The 12900-nt window shown below is 46.9% G+C and overlaps 1 protein-coding gene across 2 annotated transcripts; it reads right to left on the bottom strand.

Annotated features, from left to right (window-relative positions):
• Positions 1-208: 208 nt before the first annotated feature.
• On the bottom strand, positions 209-11313 carry MFSD4B (major facilitator superfamily domain containing 4B). 2 transcript variants are annotated; one of them, XM_065681067.1, is made up of 4 exons: positions 11176-11313; positions 10779-10947; positions 7569-7685; positions 209-5135 (listed from the first exon to the last, which is right to left on the bottom strand). In XM_065681067.1, the coding sequence occupies exons 1-4, from the start codon at positions 11284-11286 to the stop codon at positions 3892-3894; spliced, it is 1641 nt and encodes a 546-aa protein (XP_065537139.1). In that variant the 5' UTR covers positions 11287-11313; the 3' UTR covers positions 209-3891. The 2 variants fall into 2 exon arrangements, with proteins under 2 accessions (XP_065537139.1, XP_065537138.1); XM_065681066.1 differs by having other exon boundaries at positions 11074-11313.
• Positions 11314-12900: the final 1587 nt, after the last annotated feature.

A 12900-nucleotide genomic window follows, 5' to 3' on the forward strand; every position in this document is an offset into this window, starting at 1 on the left:
CTCAGCTGTAGCCACCTCTGTTGCCTTTGGTTGGCCCACAAACAGTCACAAAACCCAGACTGCTCAAGTATGTGACAAATCCAGCTTAAGCTTTGGGATCTGAAACCTCAGTATCATCTCTTGGCGCCCTTCCCCACATCCAAAGAGAAGCGGTGCCAGTTTTCCTGTAGTCACAACAGGAGTCAGTTTCAAATCTAGAAGTCCAGAGTAACTTTGAAAAATAGAACAAAACTTTATTGACATCATGGAACCTGAGTGTCTTCTCCTGTTAAGAATTTATTACATTCAGGATACAAGTCAGCCTATTAAATTTCACAGCACACCATACAACGTAAACCCCCACCAAGCAGCGTAAAACCTAAAACAGCCACAGACTGCAATGCATTTTTATGCAAAGTAACTAAAAAAAAAAACGTAAAATCAAGGCACAAAACTCTGCCTGCTCTTGCATTCCAGCATTTGCTCATGTGCAGAATCAAAGTGCAAGTGCCAGGACTAACCATACGGCAGTGCCTTGGAGAAAAACAAAAGTAACACAAACCAACAAAAGGACACTTAGCTGCACGTTTTACCTTCTACCCTGGAGCAAATGGGCACATGCTCATCTTCAACCCACTCCTGGGTTTATGGACGGAAAACAGGAGTCTTCCTTACTAAATTCACATTTCTAGTCCATGAACCACAGCTCTTGTCCTCAACAGAGAGATGACTTCCCTAGCATAAGCAAGGGAAGGGTGAAGTTAATAGAGTTTGCTTCAAGTTAGTTCAGGCCAGAATAATGTGTAAGTTGGAAGTGTTTAAGTTTTCTAGAGGATCTGTAATGTAAAAGACACCATAACTAGAGCCACACTGTAAACAGATCCTCACTCTACCTCTATATGCCAGGATAAAATTTACTTTGGACAGAAATCTAAACATGTGAAAACTAACATTCAGTGTCTGAAAACAAGCCTTGCGGAATACCAAAATCCACAAACTAGGAAAGCTACAGCCTTGACCATCAAGGATGTCTGAACTGCTGTGAGTTGGGCTCACAACTAAAAATGTCCTAGATCTCGTTTAATCTTACACTGCTTTAAACATTCCATTGTCATTACAGGGCAGCCCCTGCTATTGAGAGTCAGCTGCTAGGGGACAAGGAGAAAAGTCCTAGAAGTATATTCCATTTCAGGTCTGAGGCCAGAATTAAGACAGTGAAGGCTCTAAGTGCTTGCTAAGATGGCCCAAAATTTAGACATCATCCAGACAAAGGCCTCCGTATACCAATCTGACATGATGCTGCATGGTACCAGTCAAGGTAATTCAACTCTCTTCCTTTTTGGTGCTTTTTTGGATCCTTAAAACTTTGGGCAAAAGGCTGCTCTTGCCTCAACATTCCAGGCTGTTGCTCCAAGCCTACTATACAGGCTTCCTGCTTCTGGGAGGAAGGAAAATGGGGATGAATTCAAATAAATTAGAGGTTAATAAAAATAAATAATTAAAAAAAAACCCAAAATCCTTGTTTTGCACAGTATTTTTGTATTGGTTGGGAAGACAGTCAGAAAAACATGCAGTAACTGGGTAAGGTTCAAAGAGGTTACAGCGTGTATTTCCCAATGCAGCTTTAATTTAATTTTCTGGTTCTTTTTAGTACGTGATTATGGAAGATGTGTAAATTATCCCTGAGAACAATCTTATGTGCAGGACATTCCAGTTTGGAATTTCATTCCAAAAACTAGTGCATGGATTATTTAAGATCTTCCTGGTTGCCAGGTGTGTCTCTCAAACTAACTTCCTTCTGGCAACATGGTCTCAGGTACAGGGAAAATTTTACATCGCTGTCAATTCAGATATAGCCTGTGGATTGCAGTGGCAGCAGGGAGCTGCCACGGACCCGTTTCTGTATCTCGTGTTGTCTGTCCTGCACCAAAGTCAGCAGCCTCTGCCAGAGGAGGCCTCTGCCCTCATGGCAAGCCAGAAACTACCCCAAAAAGCAGAGCAGGAGCAGTTCACATTCCTCCCCATGCACCAGAGGGACGTGTACTTACCATCAGGTAATACCTCCCATTTTCTACACACAAAGCAGTTACTGCAGCAGAAAAAAGGGGAAAAAGTTGAAGCCACTGAGGCTTCATTGCACTTGTGTAATCGCTCCCTGTGCCATTTGCTGTCATATAAAACAAAAGACACAGGGTGACACAGACTTACTTCTGTTGAACAAATGGTCTTGCATGTACCAGGGCCAGGAGATGGCCTTACACTTAAAAGCATTTACCATTAGTTTAAACAAAGAAGAGCCTAAGAAGTGAAACAAAGCCTTATTTTACAGTGCAGGTTCATGCACTGCACTGGGTAAGATGCCACAGAAGTGCATATAAACACACAAGGTAAAAGGGAAACTGGGAAAAAACACAAGGGCATTTCAGTGCCCATAGCAGAGGGAGAGGGAGGGCCTGCGACACGGCAAGATGCAAAACAATTGTGCATTTTCACTACAAGTTGATTCCTGTTTCTTACAAACAGAAAGAGAGGAAAAAGCCGCAAGATTCCAGGTTGCACACTCAGGAGATGAGAGAGGGAAGGAAACCAGACCTGTAAGTACACAGAATACCTGCAGTCCTGTGCTGTTACACCTACAGCTCCTTCATTAATAAGTGAAACTTTTTAGCAAGAAAAATACTATTAAAAGTCAAAAAGACCCTAAACATGAGCACATTCTGATCACACTGCCTTAAAAAAAAACAATACTCAACCAGCAAATGTAGAGAGCTTCAAGTAGACAAATAGACTGTTCAGAGGCAGTCTGCCATGAGCTGCTGCAGTTTCTTCTCCTCCTGGTAGGGGCTCACCACCGGGATCTCCCTGCTCACAGACTCCCGCTGCTGCTCCGCTAGGAAGTGTCCACCTGTAAATCACCACTCAAAGAAACAAAATCCAAACTGGAACGGGGTGAGGAATCATGGTACAGGACAACCCAGAAGGATCCTCCCATCAAGAATTCCCTCAGCCTCCAGTTCTCATTTTAACACGTCCCTTGATAAAGTCTTGGCACAGGAAGTCAGAGAAGTTATTAGAACCTTAATTTCAACAACTGGCTTAAAATACCACATCCCTATCTCAATACCATCTATTAAGTAATCTGCTTATACAGATGATTTTATCATCTTCATACACTGGTTGATTCCAGTGGCAGTCCCAAGTACTTCAGACTATTGAGATTTGTCACTACTGTTTAACGAGTACATCAGAATTGCACATTACAGTGATTAATAGGACCCATTTTGTCTCCCTTCCCATGCTGCACTTTTAAATGACCCAAAGGCATACTTCTCTGCTCCTGACAACTGGTTTTCAGGGGGGTTTCACCGTCTTAGTAACAGAACCAGGAAAGTACATCCTTTGCCAACAGGTTAGCCAGTTTGCAGCCTGAAATTTGAGTTGATTGCCTGGTTTACGTCATGCACAAACTTTCAATGCAGTAGAAACATTCCCCTGTCACAAGGTAAGAAGGTTCAGCGTCACAAGTAATGCATTTCTCTCCTCTCTCATGCAAATGTTTTGTGACCAGGAACCGAGCACCTCTGAAACCACCCCAAAAAACCTGAGTGGTGTGAGCAGTCTCCTTTCCTTGCTAGTTCTTAATCCAGCATGCACTACTTCAATACATGCCTCACATTTAGAAAACATCTCTTTATGTTTTAACATTTTTGGCATAGTCTCTACATTTTATGTCATCACCCCATTCATGTCATTGTGGACTTCCCCACTCCAAGCCACATCGATGCAGACTGAAAATGAAAGAGACAAATGAACATGCTGAGCGGGGCACCACTGTGAAAGGAGTCTTGAAGCAGTCTACAAGAATAGCTGCAATTCAGTTCCATTTCTCTTTAAAAACAGTCACCTTTCACTTCAGTCGTTCTTCTCCCGGTCAGTGTTCACATTTTTCCTCCCAGGGGAGCCACCAGCAACCACAGGAGAATCACACAACACATTGTCCAGCCGGGGCTGGAGAGAGACTTCGGCTGGAGAGTCCCCGGGTATCTTACGGGAGGTCTCTATCACAGAGTTTCTCAGCGTGTCATTCATTTCTATTACCTCAAAGTCTGCTTCGTTCCACTCCCCCACATCCTCCTCATCCTCTTCATCCTCATTAAGCCCCACGTTTGACAACAAAGCTTTCCGGTCCTCACTCTCATTCCTTTCTTTCAAGCTGCTCTCTCTGGGAGAGTTGGCCAATTTGTACATGAGAGGGAAGAGCACCACAGTGACTGCAGATGTTACCAAGGCGGTGTACATAATCACAGGGACATGGTGAAACCTGCCCTGAAGATAGCCCACCACGGCAGGGATGCACATCTCGCCCAGCGCGGCACCAGTCACAAACAGAGAAGCCGATTTCCCTTGCACCACCGTGTACTGCTCTATCCAGGAAATGCCGCTGGGAAAGATGGTGGCCATTGATGCTCCATACACAGCAGTTCCAACCCAGAGCAAGGCTGGGGACCTCGCAAAGAAGGCCAAGCATGAAGAGGAGACAGCAGAGCCTACGATACTCACCAGGATCATGATGCCAGGGTACAAGCAAGCAGCACAGAATATCGCCACTCCTCTGCAAGCGGCAAATGCGCCCCAGAAGACAGAATTCAAAGCAGCCGCTTCATTTTCTTTCATCTCAGCAAAGACTTTTGCATAAGTAAATATGTAGGAGCCATACGTGACCTCTGCTCCCACATAGCAGAAGAAGAACACAAACAGGAGACTGATAAGTGCAGAGTGGTATTTGGCAAACACGCACTTCTGCAGAGAGGCCTTGGATTTGTCCCGAGCTGAGCTGCCCTTTGAATACAAGATAAAAAAGAAGAAAGAGACTAACAGAAGATAGGTGCCTATGACAACATAGGACCACTGAAAATCTGTACCAAGACGGTGTTTCAGTGCTGACATAGCTGATGCAGCCGATGTTGTCGGCACAGACCTCAGCACAGACTGGTTTGTCTTTTCAGCAACTGCAAAGTCTTTAGAGTCGGAGCCTCCCAGGGCCATTTTAGCCAGGATCGGAGCCACAAAAGCACCGACAGCAAAACTGAAGTGCAAGGCTTGCATATGAGGACCAGCCTCTGCTCCCCATGTGTTCAGTGCCAGTACATTGCCACCTGCAGATCAAAGAGGAGGATTCAGTCCTTTTAGTCTGGAAACAGATATTGTTTTAAAGAAAGACAAAACAAATCAAACCATAACCTAGAGTTGCAATGTGCAATAACAGCAGGTTTAGCAAATACAATATGCAAAACTGTAGTTAACTGAAATTCTGCCTCTAAGCACCTTAAACCCATGTAAGAGTTTGAGCTTTAGGAGGGAATTCACAGCAGTCAAAACAAGAAGCCATTGCACGGCTCATTCCAGCTGCCATGGCTGTATTTAATGTTGTGCCAGGGGAGGCTTAGATTGGATATTAAGAAAAATTTCTTTACCAAAAGGGTTTCTTCACCGAAAGGGAACAGGCTGCCCAGGCAGTGGCAGCATCACCCTCCCTGGAGGGATTTAGAAGATGTGCAGATGTGGTGTTAAGGGATATTAGTTCAGTGGTGGACTTGGCAGTGCTGGTTTAACAACTGGACCCGATGGTCTCAAAGATCTTTTCCAACCTAAACCATTCTATGATTCTAATTACCCTACTTGACAATCTGCAGCACTTTTCAGCATGTTTTCAAAAGAGCAATTTAACTGCTTCTCATTTATGTAAGTATTAAAAGCCACAATGCACAAGGTGAAAAACCAGAGTCCTCATTAAGCAACATCCCAGGAAACATCGAGAATCACTTGATTCTGAGGGGCTGGGACTACCCCAAGTGCACTCAAATGACTTTCCAGAAGCAGAAAGGTTTACAATTATAACGCTGCAAAGACCAAACTACAACACCCTCAGATAACAGTAATGCTAGAGAATAAGGTCTCAGATGTTTTTAATTAGTTCCTGAGAAGAACACAGGAAAATAGTAATCATACAGCAGCACTCTTGCAAATTAATTAATTCAGTTACACTCTACTGCCTTGCTCTGAGTTTCTCCTGCTATTTCTGCTGAGATTGGGAAGCCTCCCTGCCTCAGGGCTCTGACATCCAAACAGCACATCCACCCACTGGAGGCATTTTTACAATTGCCTGACAAGATTTTCCCATATGAAGGATTTTTAAACCAAGTGCCATGTACAATGATCCTGCCAGAGGCAGCAAGTACACCTCTGCACTCAGGTTATTTAGCGTAACCTGTGCCATGCAAAACCATCTTTTTCACTGCTGGATTCTGTATCATGTTCTCTTTACTGCTAACACAGTTCCCTCAAACTCCACACAGTTACAGCAGATGGCTCACATGTGCAGCCATCGCTCCTCTGTATTGCCTACCAGCGAAGGCACCAAAACCAGGCTGGGATGCTTCCAGAGCTGTGTGGATAGCTACGATAATACACCAGCCATCTCTTTCTCAAAAATAAGCCTGCCCTCAAAGTGGTCAACCAGACCCAGCAGTACTTTGCTGGCTGGTAACCACAGGCTCCCTCAGGAAGCCAGGCGAGCCAGCACGCTGCTGGCAGAGCACTGCTGAGGTGCCAGGTGAGCACTGCCTGCTGCAGCTCCACATTCTATAGCAACTCCCCAGCATGCCGCTGCCAGCGTATTCTTGGCTGTTTCCTGATCTCTGTCTGCAAGCCCACCAGCGTCACCCATACGTCTCTAAGCGTGCTTAAGTCTCTTGAGGTGGCCTTGCCTCCTGATCCAAACTGCCAGCCATCACTAACCCATCCTAAGACATGTCCAATGAAGTAATTCCTGTAGGAGTTTCTTTGTCATGTCTCTGGCACAACTGACCTTTCCAGCCACACCTGTAGACATTTACTCTACACTTTACCAGTACATCTTCCTCCATAGGGAATCTCTACTAAGAAATTGGGTTTGAGCAGGTTTCCAACAGAAGTGAGGGATTTTTTTCCCCAGGCTATATGCAGTATGCACATACTTTCAGTTTGAGGGATACAATAAATATGTATTCCCAAACACTTAAGTGAGGCTGGCCAAGGGCAGTAAATATTCCTTAATTCAGGGAGATGGATGCCACCTATGGCAGTACCCGTCCCCTGTGAATCCCCAAATGCCGCCTACCCAGGTGTAGGTGGGCAACTTTCCAACACAGCAACTGTGAGAATCTCAAACACCCAGGGCCTGCTTGCACAGGACTATCATACCTCCAGCTAAAGCTAATGACCCGTGACACATCCAGCTTCCTGTAGGTGAGTAATTTAAAGCAAACACTGCTTAAAGAGCACCTGACACTTTCTCTTATGCCCATAACTGCACACTGAAATGTGTACTGATCTCCGGGAAGCAGGAGGTACTCAGCTTCCACATCAGTTACAAAGACACAAACACTGTTAAAGTCTTGGGATTAGAATAATCCAAGAATCCCAGCCAAGTAAAACAGCTCCTTCTTTTAATTTAAGACATGTCACATGAAATACCAGCAACGGTTTTGTTAAGCTTGAAGTTTCTAACGAGTGCGGTGAAGGAACTGTCAGACCACACGGTCCCTTACCTGTGTCTAGAATTCCCATGGAAGCTCCAATAACTGACATCAAGACAGTTAGCAGCAGGGATTTCTTACACCAGGGTATCCCATACAGACCAACGGTTGTTCCAAACATGGATAATGCTGGAATGGTTAAAAAAAAAAAACAAAACAAAACACAAAACACCCAGAGTTTCCATTTAAACTACAAAACATACAGAAACCCAAGAAATACAAATAAACTCATAATTTTTAAAGTTACAGATAATCTTAAGAAGTGATGTAACCCAGCTACCTCAATTCCTGATTAGCAGAGCAGCTGAGAGAGTTCAGAAGAGTAATTTTTCTCTTGGAAAAAACAGGAATTTCAACACAATCTAAGCACTGCATGAAAAACCTGTTTTGCTACAGCTTTATTTGCAAAAGGAACAGCATCTGCTGCTACAACACTAACAAGTCCTCTGCAAGCTTCTGATTTATAAAGGCTATTTCAGTATCTTCTGCAAATTTCTTATCAAGAAATGTTACTTTACCACAAAAGAAGCAAAATGTGGCCTTGGACAGTATGAAGTGTTCCCTCCAAGAAATACAGAGCATTAGATTTGGCTCTATTTCAAAAGAACCCAAATCACTGAACTCGTAAAAACCTATACAGAGATTGCACCTTGGCCAGCAAGCAACCTCTACACCCAAATGCTGACTTTCATTTATTTTCTGTTCTCAGATGAGAGATGTATTCCAAAGGATTTCTGGAGTTTTGAGACACAGAACTACAAAATTTCTCTTCATAAATGTCGCAGCCGTTCATTAACCGTATCAGTTCTGCTATTATTAACTGCACCTACAATGTACCATTTCAAAAAGTATTTTTTAGCAAAGGAAATTGTTTTCATTCCCATTTGGGAATGAATTTCAGCAGTTAAATTCTATGCTTATAATCACCACAGTAAAATAACCTGAAATTAATAACTTGCATATACAGTATTAGGTTTTTAGAAAACCTGTACCAGTTCAGACATCTCTATTATATTTCAAATCAATACTTAGGTGGGGCAAATACTTACAGATCAATGGGAACTGATCTAATTAAGACCTTGGGTTAATGCTCCATCCCTGACAGTGCTCAAGGCCAGGTTGGACAGAGGCTTGGTTGACATGGGCCACTGTGACGCATCCCTGCCCATGGCAGGGGGGTTGCAACTAGATGATCTTAAGGTCTTTTTCAACCCAAACTATTCTATGAATCTGTGATTCCAAACAAAAACAACATCATCATTAACAAAGGTAAAAATAAATAACCAGAGCCCTAGAGCCCTAGCCAGGTACTCAGCATACACATCTCAGGACATTTTTGAAGGCTGGCATACCAAGATACAGAGAGAACAAGCTAAAGATGGGGTGCATTAAGCACAGCTTCACAGATGCCCCACTCAGAGCAGAGAAGTAACTTCTCAGTCATCTATTTCAACTCTATGCCTCTAGACTGGAACCTACACATTTCCTTGACAGATTATGTCTTCATTTTTTTCTCTGTACAGTAGCAGAGTTTCAGTAGTTCAAAGGTGGGAGGTAAACTACACCAGCCATAATCTCTTATAGCAGTTCTCAGACAATTAAAATCAGAGATGATTCAGTTGCTTCATTGTGGTTTTGCCATAAGTACTAACAAATTTGAACAGATCAGGAGATGAAATCATCTTCCAGGTGCTGCTGACAGACAGTTATCCTATGTGGTACCTGAGGAACAGAAACAAGTACTAAACTATTTCAATTAACACTAACTTCCACAGGTGTATCAATGCCATTGTGGAAGGTAAAGTCTCATGTCAGACACAGGCAACTCTGCCCTTGTCAGATGCACAAGGAGGCTGAAGGAAACCCGCTTTACTGGTGTTCTAGAGGAGCGGAATAAAGAACAGGGAGGAGACCAAAGGTATCTTAGAACAAGAGCAAATAAGAACTGAGCCAGGAAGATGAACACAAGAAGAGGGGTGAGGGGAAAGGGAGAAGAGACGGGCATTGTATGCCATGACTGCTCCTGACAGCAGGAAAAAGGCATACAGGGATAAGAAGAGACATAGTTCAAAAACTAGCAATGGAAAATGGATTTTCTCATACCCTCTGAACTCCTCCTGTGATTACAGCACAGTCCTATAGAAAGACCTATCTCTGTCTGAATCTCCCTGAGTAAGAGTATGGGAAGGAGAGGAATAAGAGAGAGCTCCAGTAACTGCTTTAGTCCCTAACTTAGAGCACAAAGGCAAACGCTGACATTACTGCACTTGAACGGAAAAAAACACAGAGCTTCCACTATTTTAGGTGTGTGCTCACAGCAACTGAAAATCTCCACCTGAATGAGACACTAACACTAACACAACTCTAAAAGAAGCAACTTATCTCTGGATGCTGAGTGTGCCTCTAGTAGCTGAGCAGCCCCACATTGCCAGAGCAAAGCCAGTCCCATGCTCCTGCAGGGCAGTTTCCATGTGTCCAGAAAACTTCGTAGGGGCTCCTATGAAGTTTGTATGTTTCCATAGCTAGGCAGCACCTGAGCAGCAAGTTTCCACCATCACAGGTGCTATTTAATGTTTTTCCACTTTAAACAAAAGTTCTAATTCAGTTAAGGCCCTCCAGTCAAAATCTCAGTACTTTTGTCCTATATGTGAACCTGATCACTCCTGGCAAGCTTTCCGAAAGGGAAGGGTTTTACAAAGCTCCCCCCATGCCTCAGCATGACTGCTTGAGGTCTCTGGTGTGTGCATGTGAAAGGCAAAGCCCAGCTTCCCCATTTTGTTCATGCATTTCACAGAGTGACGTTATAGAAATCTGTATATCCCAAGAGGATCTATACTAAGCCTGTTATTTGATATGAAGGGTAAAAGTTAAGCCAATTGTACTCTTTCTGCACCTTCTGGTCAATCCAAACAGGTTTTGTGAGTTCATAACAGTTACCGCAATGACTATGCCCAGTGAGCCCAGCCACTTGGAACCCCTGCTGCCCAGCTGCGCTGCCCGGACACACGTCGGACAAACGAACCCAGCAGACCGTCGGGACAGCGAGCAACAGCGGAAGTGCGGCTCGCTATGGGGAGCGGCGCCTCACGCCCCGGGGCCCAGTGTCCCGTCTCGACGCCGCGTCTGCCCCTGAGGCAGCGCGAGGAGGGAGAGGGCAAACCCGTCCCAAGGGTTCCGGCCGGGGCTGGGGGGGGGCAGGTTTTGTCGGCGGCTGGCACTCACCGAGAAGGAGGGGGGCGTTCATGCAGTCGAAGAGCAGCCCGCCCAGCACCGACCCGCCCAGGTAGCCCAGAGACCGGCCCACGAAGATGTAGTAGATGTCGCTGACGTTCTTGTGGACGTTAGCGGCCAGGTTTTGGAACGTGGGCCCCAGCACCGCTATGCTCATCCCCTGCAACACATTCGGACGGGGGTGACCTCGCACACCCCCTTCCCTCCTCCCGTCCTGGGCCGAGCGGGCGGAGACCGAGCCGCAGGTGCCGGGGGCCGCCCGCCCACCCGCTCCCCCCGCGCTCACCAGCCCCAGAAAGGCCGCACACAGCGCGCCGGAGATGCACCACCGCAGCACCGCTCCGTCCCCGCCCCGGCCGCACCGCCAGCCGCCGCCGACCACGGTCACCTCCGCGCGCGGCGCGGCGGGGAAGCGCGGCCCCGCTGCCGTTGCTGCCGCCGCCGCCGCGTGTCCCGGTGCAGCAAACCGAACGTGCTTCTTCCGCTCGGCGCCCGCCATGACTCGCCGCGCCGCGACGGCAGCAACAACGGCCGCGGCAAGCGACAGCCCCAGCCCCGCCCCCTCGCATGGCGGCGAGGGGGGAACTACAGCTCCCGGCGTACTCTGCGCCGCCGGCCGGGGCCCCGCCCACTGCCGTTACCGTGGAGACAGGCCCATGGGTGGGGAGGTAGCGGCGGCGCCGCGCGTGCTGGCGCTGTCCCACCTCAGGTGGTTTTGGGGTTTTTTGTCCCGTTTTGCACCGCCTGCCCGCTCTGAACGGCACTTTAGGTCCGGTAGCAGTGGGGCAGTCAACACCTGAGCTCGCATGCTGCAAGCAGCTACAGTCCCGTGATACACCGCTCCCACTGGGAATTTTAAGCCTCACGAAAAGATAATTCGAACCTGGATCTTTTTGTCTTGTTTTCCATGTTGTTCAGAGCAGAAATATATGCTAGAACAAAACAGACATTGCATATCAACTGCAGCAGCCTAGTCTTGTTTCTCCTGGCACTGGCTGCCATGGTGTGGGCACAACTGCAGGTGAGGATAACCTGCGGGAGGGGATGTACACATTAGAAAAAAAGAACATAGGTACAAGCAAATAACCATGCAAGATAGCATTTACATCTGGTTGTTCATAGCCACATTCGTATCTCTGCAAGGAGCACAGTCTGTCTCAGGTCCACAGAACACTGCTGTGCTGCTGTTCATAGGGCCATCAGTGGAGACTTCCAACTGAAATTATTTCAAGTATAAAATAACAGTATCACTTTTCCGAATGTGATATACAAGTCTGCACTGGGTTTGCATGGCAACGTTCTGGTAGTTGGGTACAGGGGTGGCTTCTGTGAGAAGCTGACAGAAGCTTCTCCTGTGTCTGACAGGGCCAACGGCAGCCAGCTCCAACACCAACCCACTTGCTGGTCAAGGCCAAACCAGTCAGTGACAGTGGTAGGGCCTCTAGGGTAACAGAGTTAAGAAAGGAGAGAAAAAAACAACCCTGTGCAACACAAGCAGCTGTCAGGAGAGAGGAGGGAGAATACGTGAGAGCAACAGCCCTGCAGACCCCAAGATCAGTGCAGAAGGAGGGCAGGAGCTGCTCGAGGAGCCAGATTCCCCTGCAGCCTCTGGTGCAGACCATGGTGAGGCAGGCTGTCCCCTGCAGCCCATGAAGGTCCATGGAGGACCCCACTCTACAGCAGGCAGATGCCCAAAAGAGGCTGTGACCCCACAGCAAGCTGGAACAGGCTTCTGGCAGGATCAGTGGACCCCTGGAGAGAGGAGCCCATGCTGGAGCAGCCTTTTCCGGAAGGACTGCACCCCATGAAAGGGACCCACACTGGAGCAGTTCATGAAGAACTGCAGCCCATGGGAAAGACTCATGTTGGAGAAGTTCACGGAGCACTGTCTGCAGCGGGAGGGACTCCACGCTGAAGCAGGGGAAGAGTGCGAGGAGTCCTCCTCCTGAGGAGGAAGGAGCGGCAGAGACAGCCTGTGGTGAACTGGTGACAACCCTCATTCCCTGTCCCCCTGTGCCACTGCAGGGGAGGAGGTAGAGAAATTGGGAGTGAAGTTGAGCTTGGGAAGGAGGGAGGGAGGAGGGGAAGGTGTTTCAAGGTTTGCTTAACCTAC

The sequence above is a fragment of the Lathamus discolor genome, chromosome 5 (genome assembly GCF_037157495.1).
Source record: "Lathamus discolor isolate bLatDis1 chromosome 5, bLatDis1.hap1, whole genome shotgun sequence".
Taxonomy (NCBI): Eukaryota; Metazoa; Chordata; class Aves; order Psittaciformes; family Psittacidae; genus Lathamus; species Lathamus discolor.

Excerpts from the sequence above, each read along its gene's own strand:
- MFSD4B (XM_065681066.1), bottom strand. The coding sequence starts at position 11,286 with ATGGCGGGCGCCGAGCGGAAGAAGCACGTTCGGTTTGCTGCACCGGGA. Across the intron at positions 7,686-10,778 it reads GAACGCCCCCCTCCTTCTCG|CATTATCCATGTTTGGAACA; the intron begins GTGAGTGCCAGC and ends TAACCATTCCAG. Across the intron at positions 5,136-7,568 it reads CATGGGAATTCTAGACACAG|GTGGCAATGTACTGGCACTG; the intron begins GTAAGGGACCGT and ends TTTGATCTGCAG.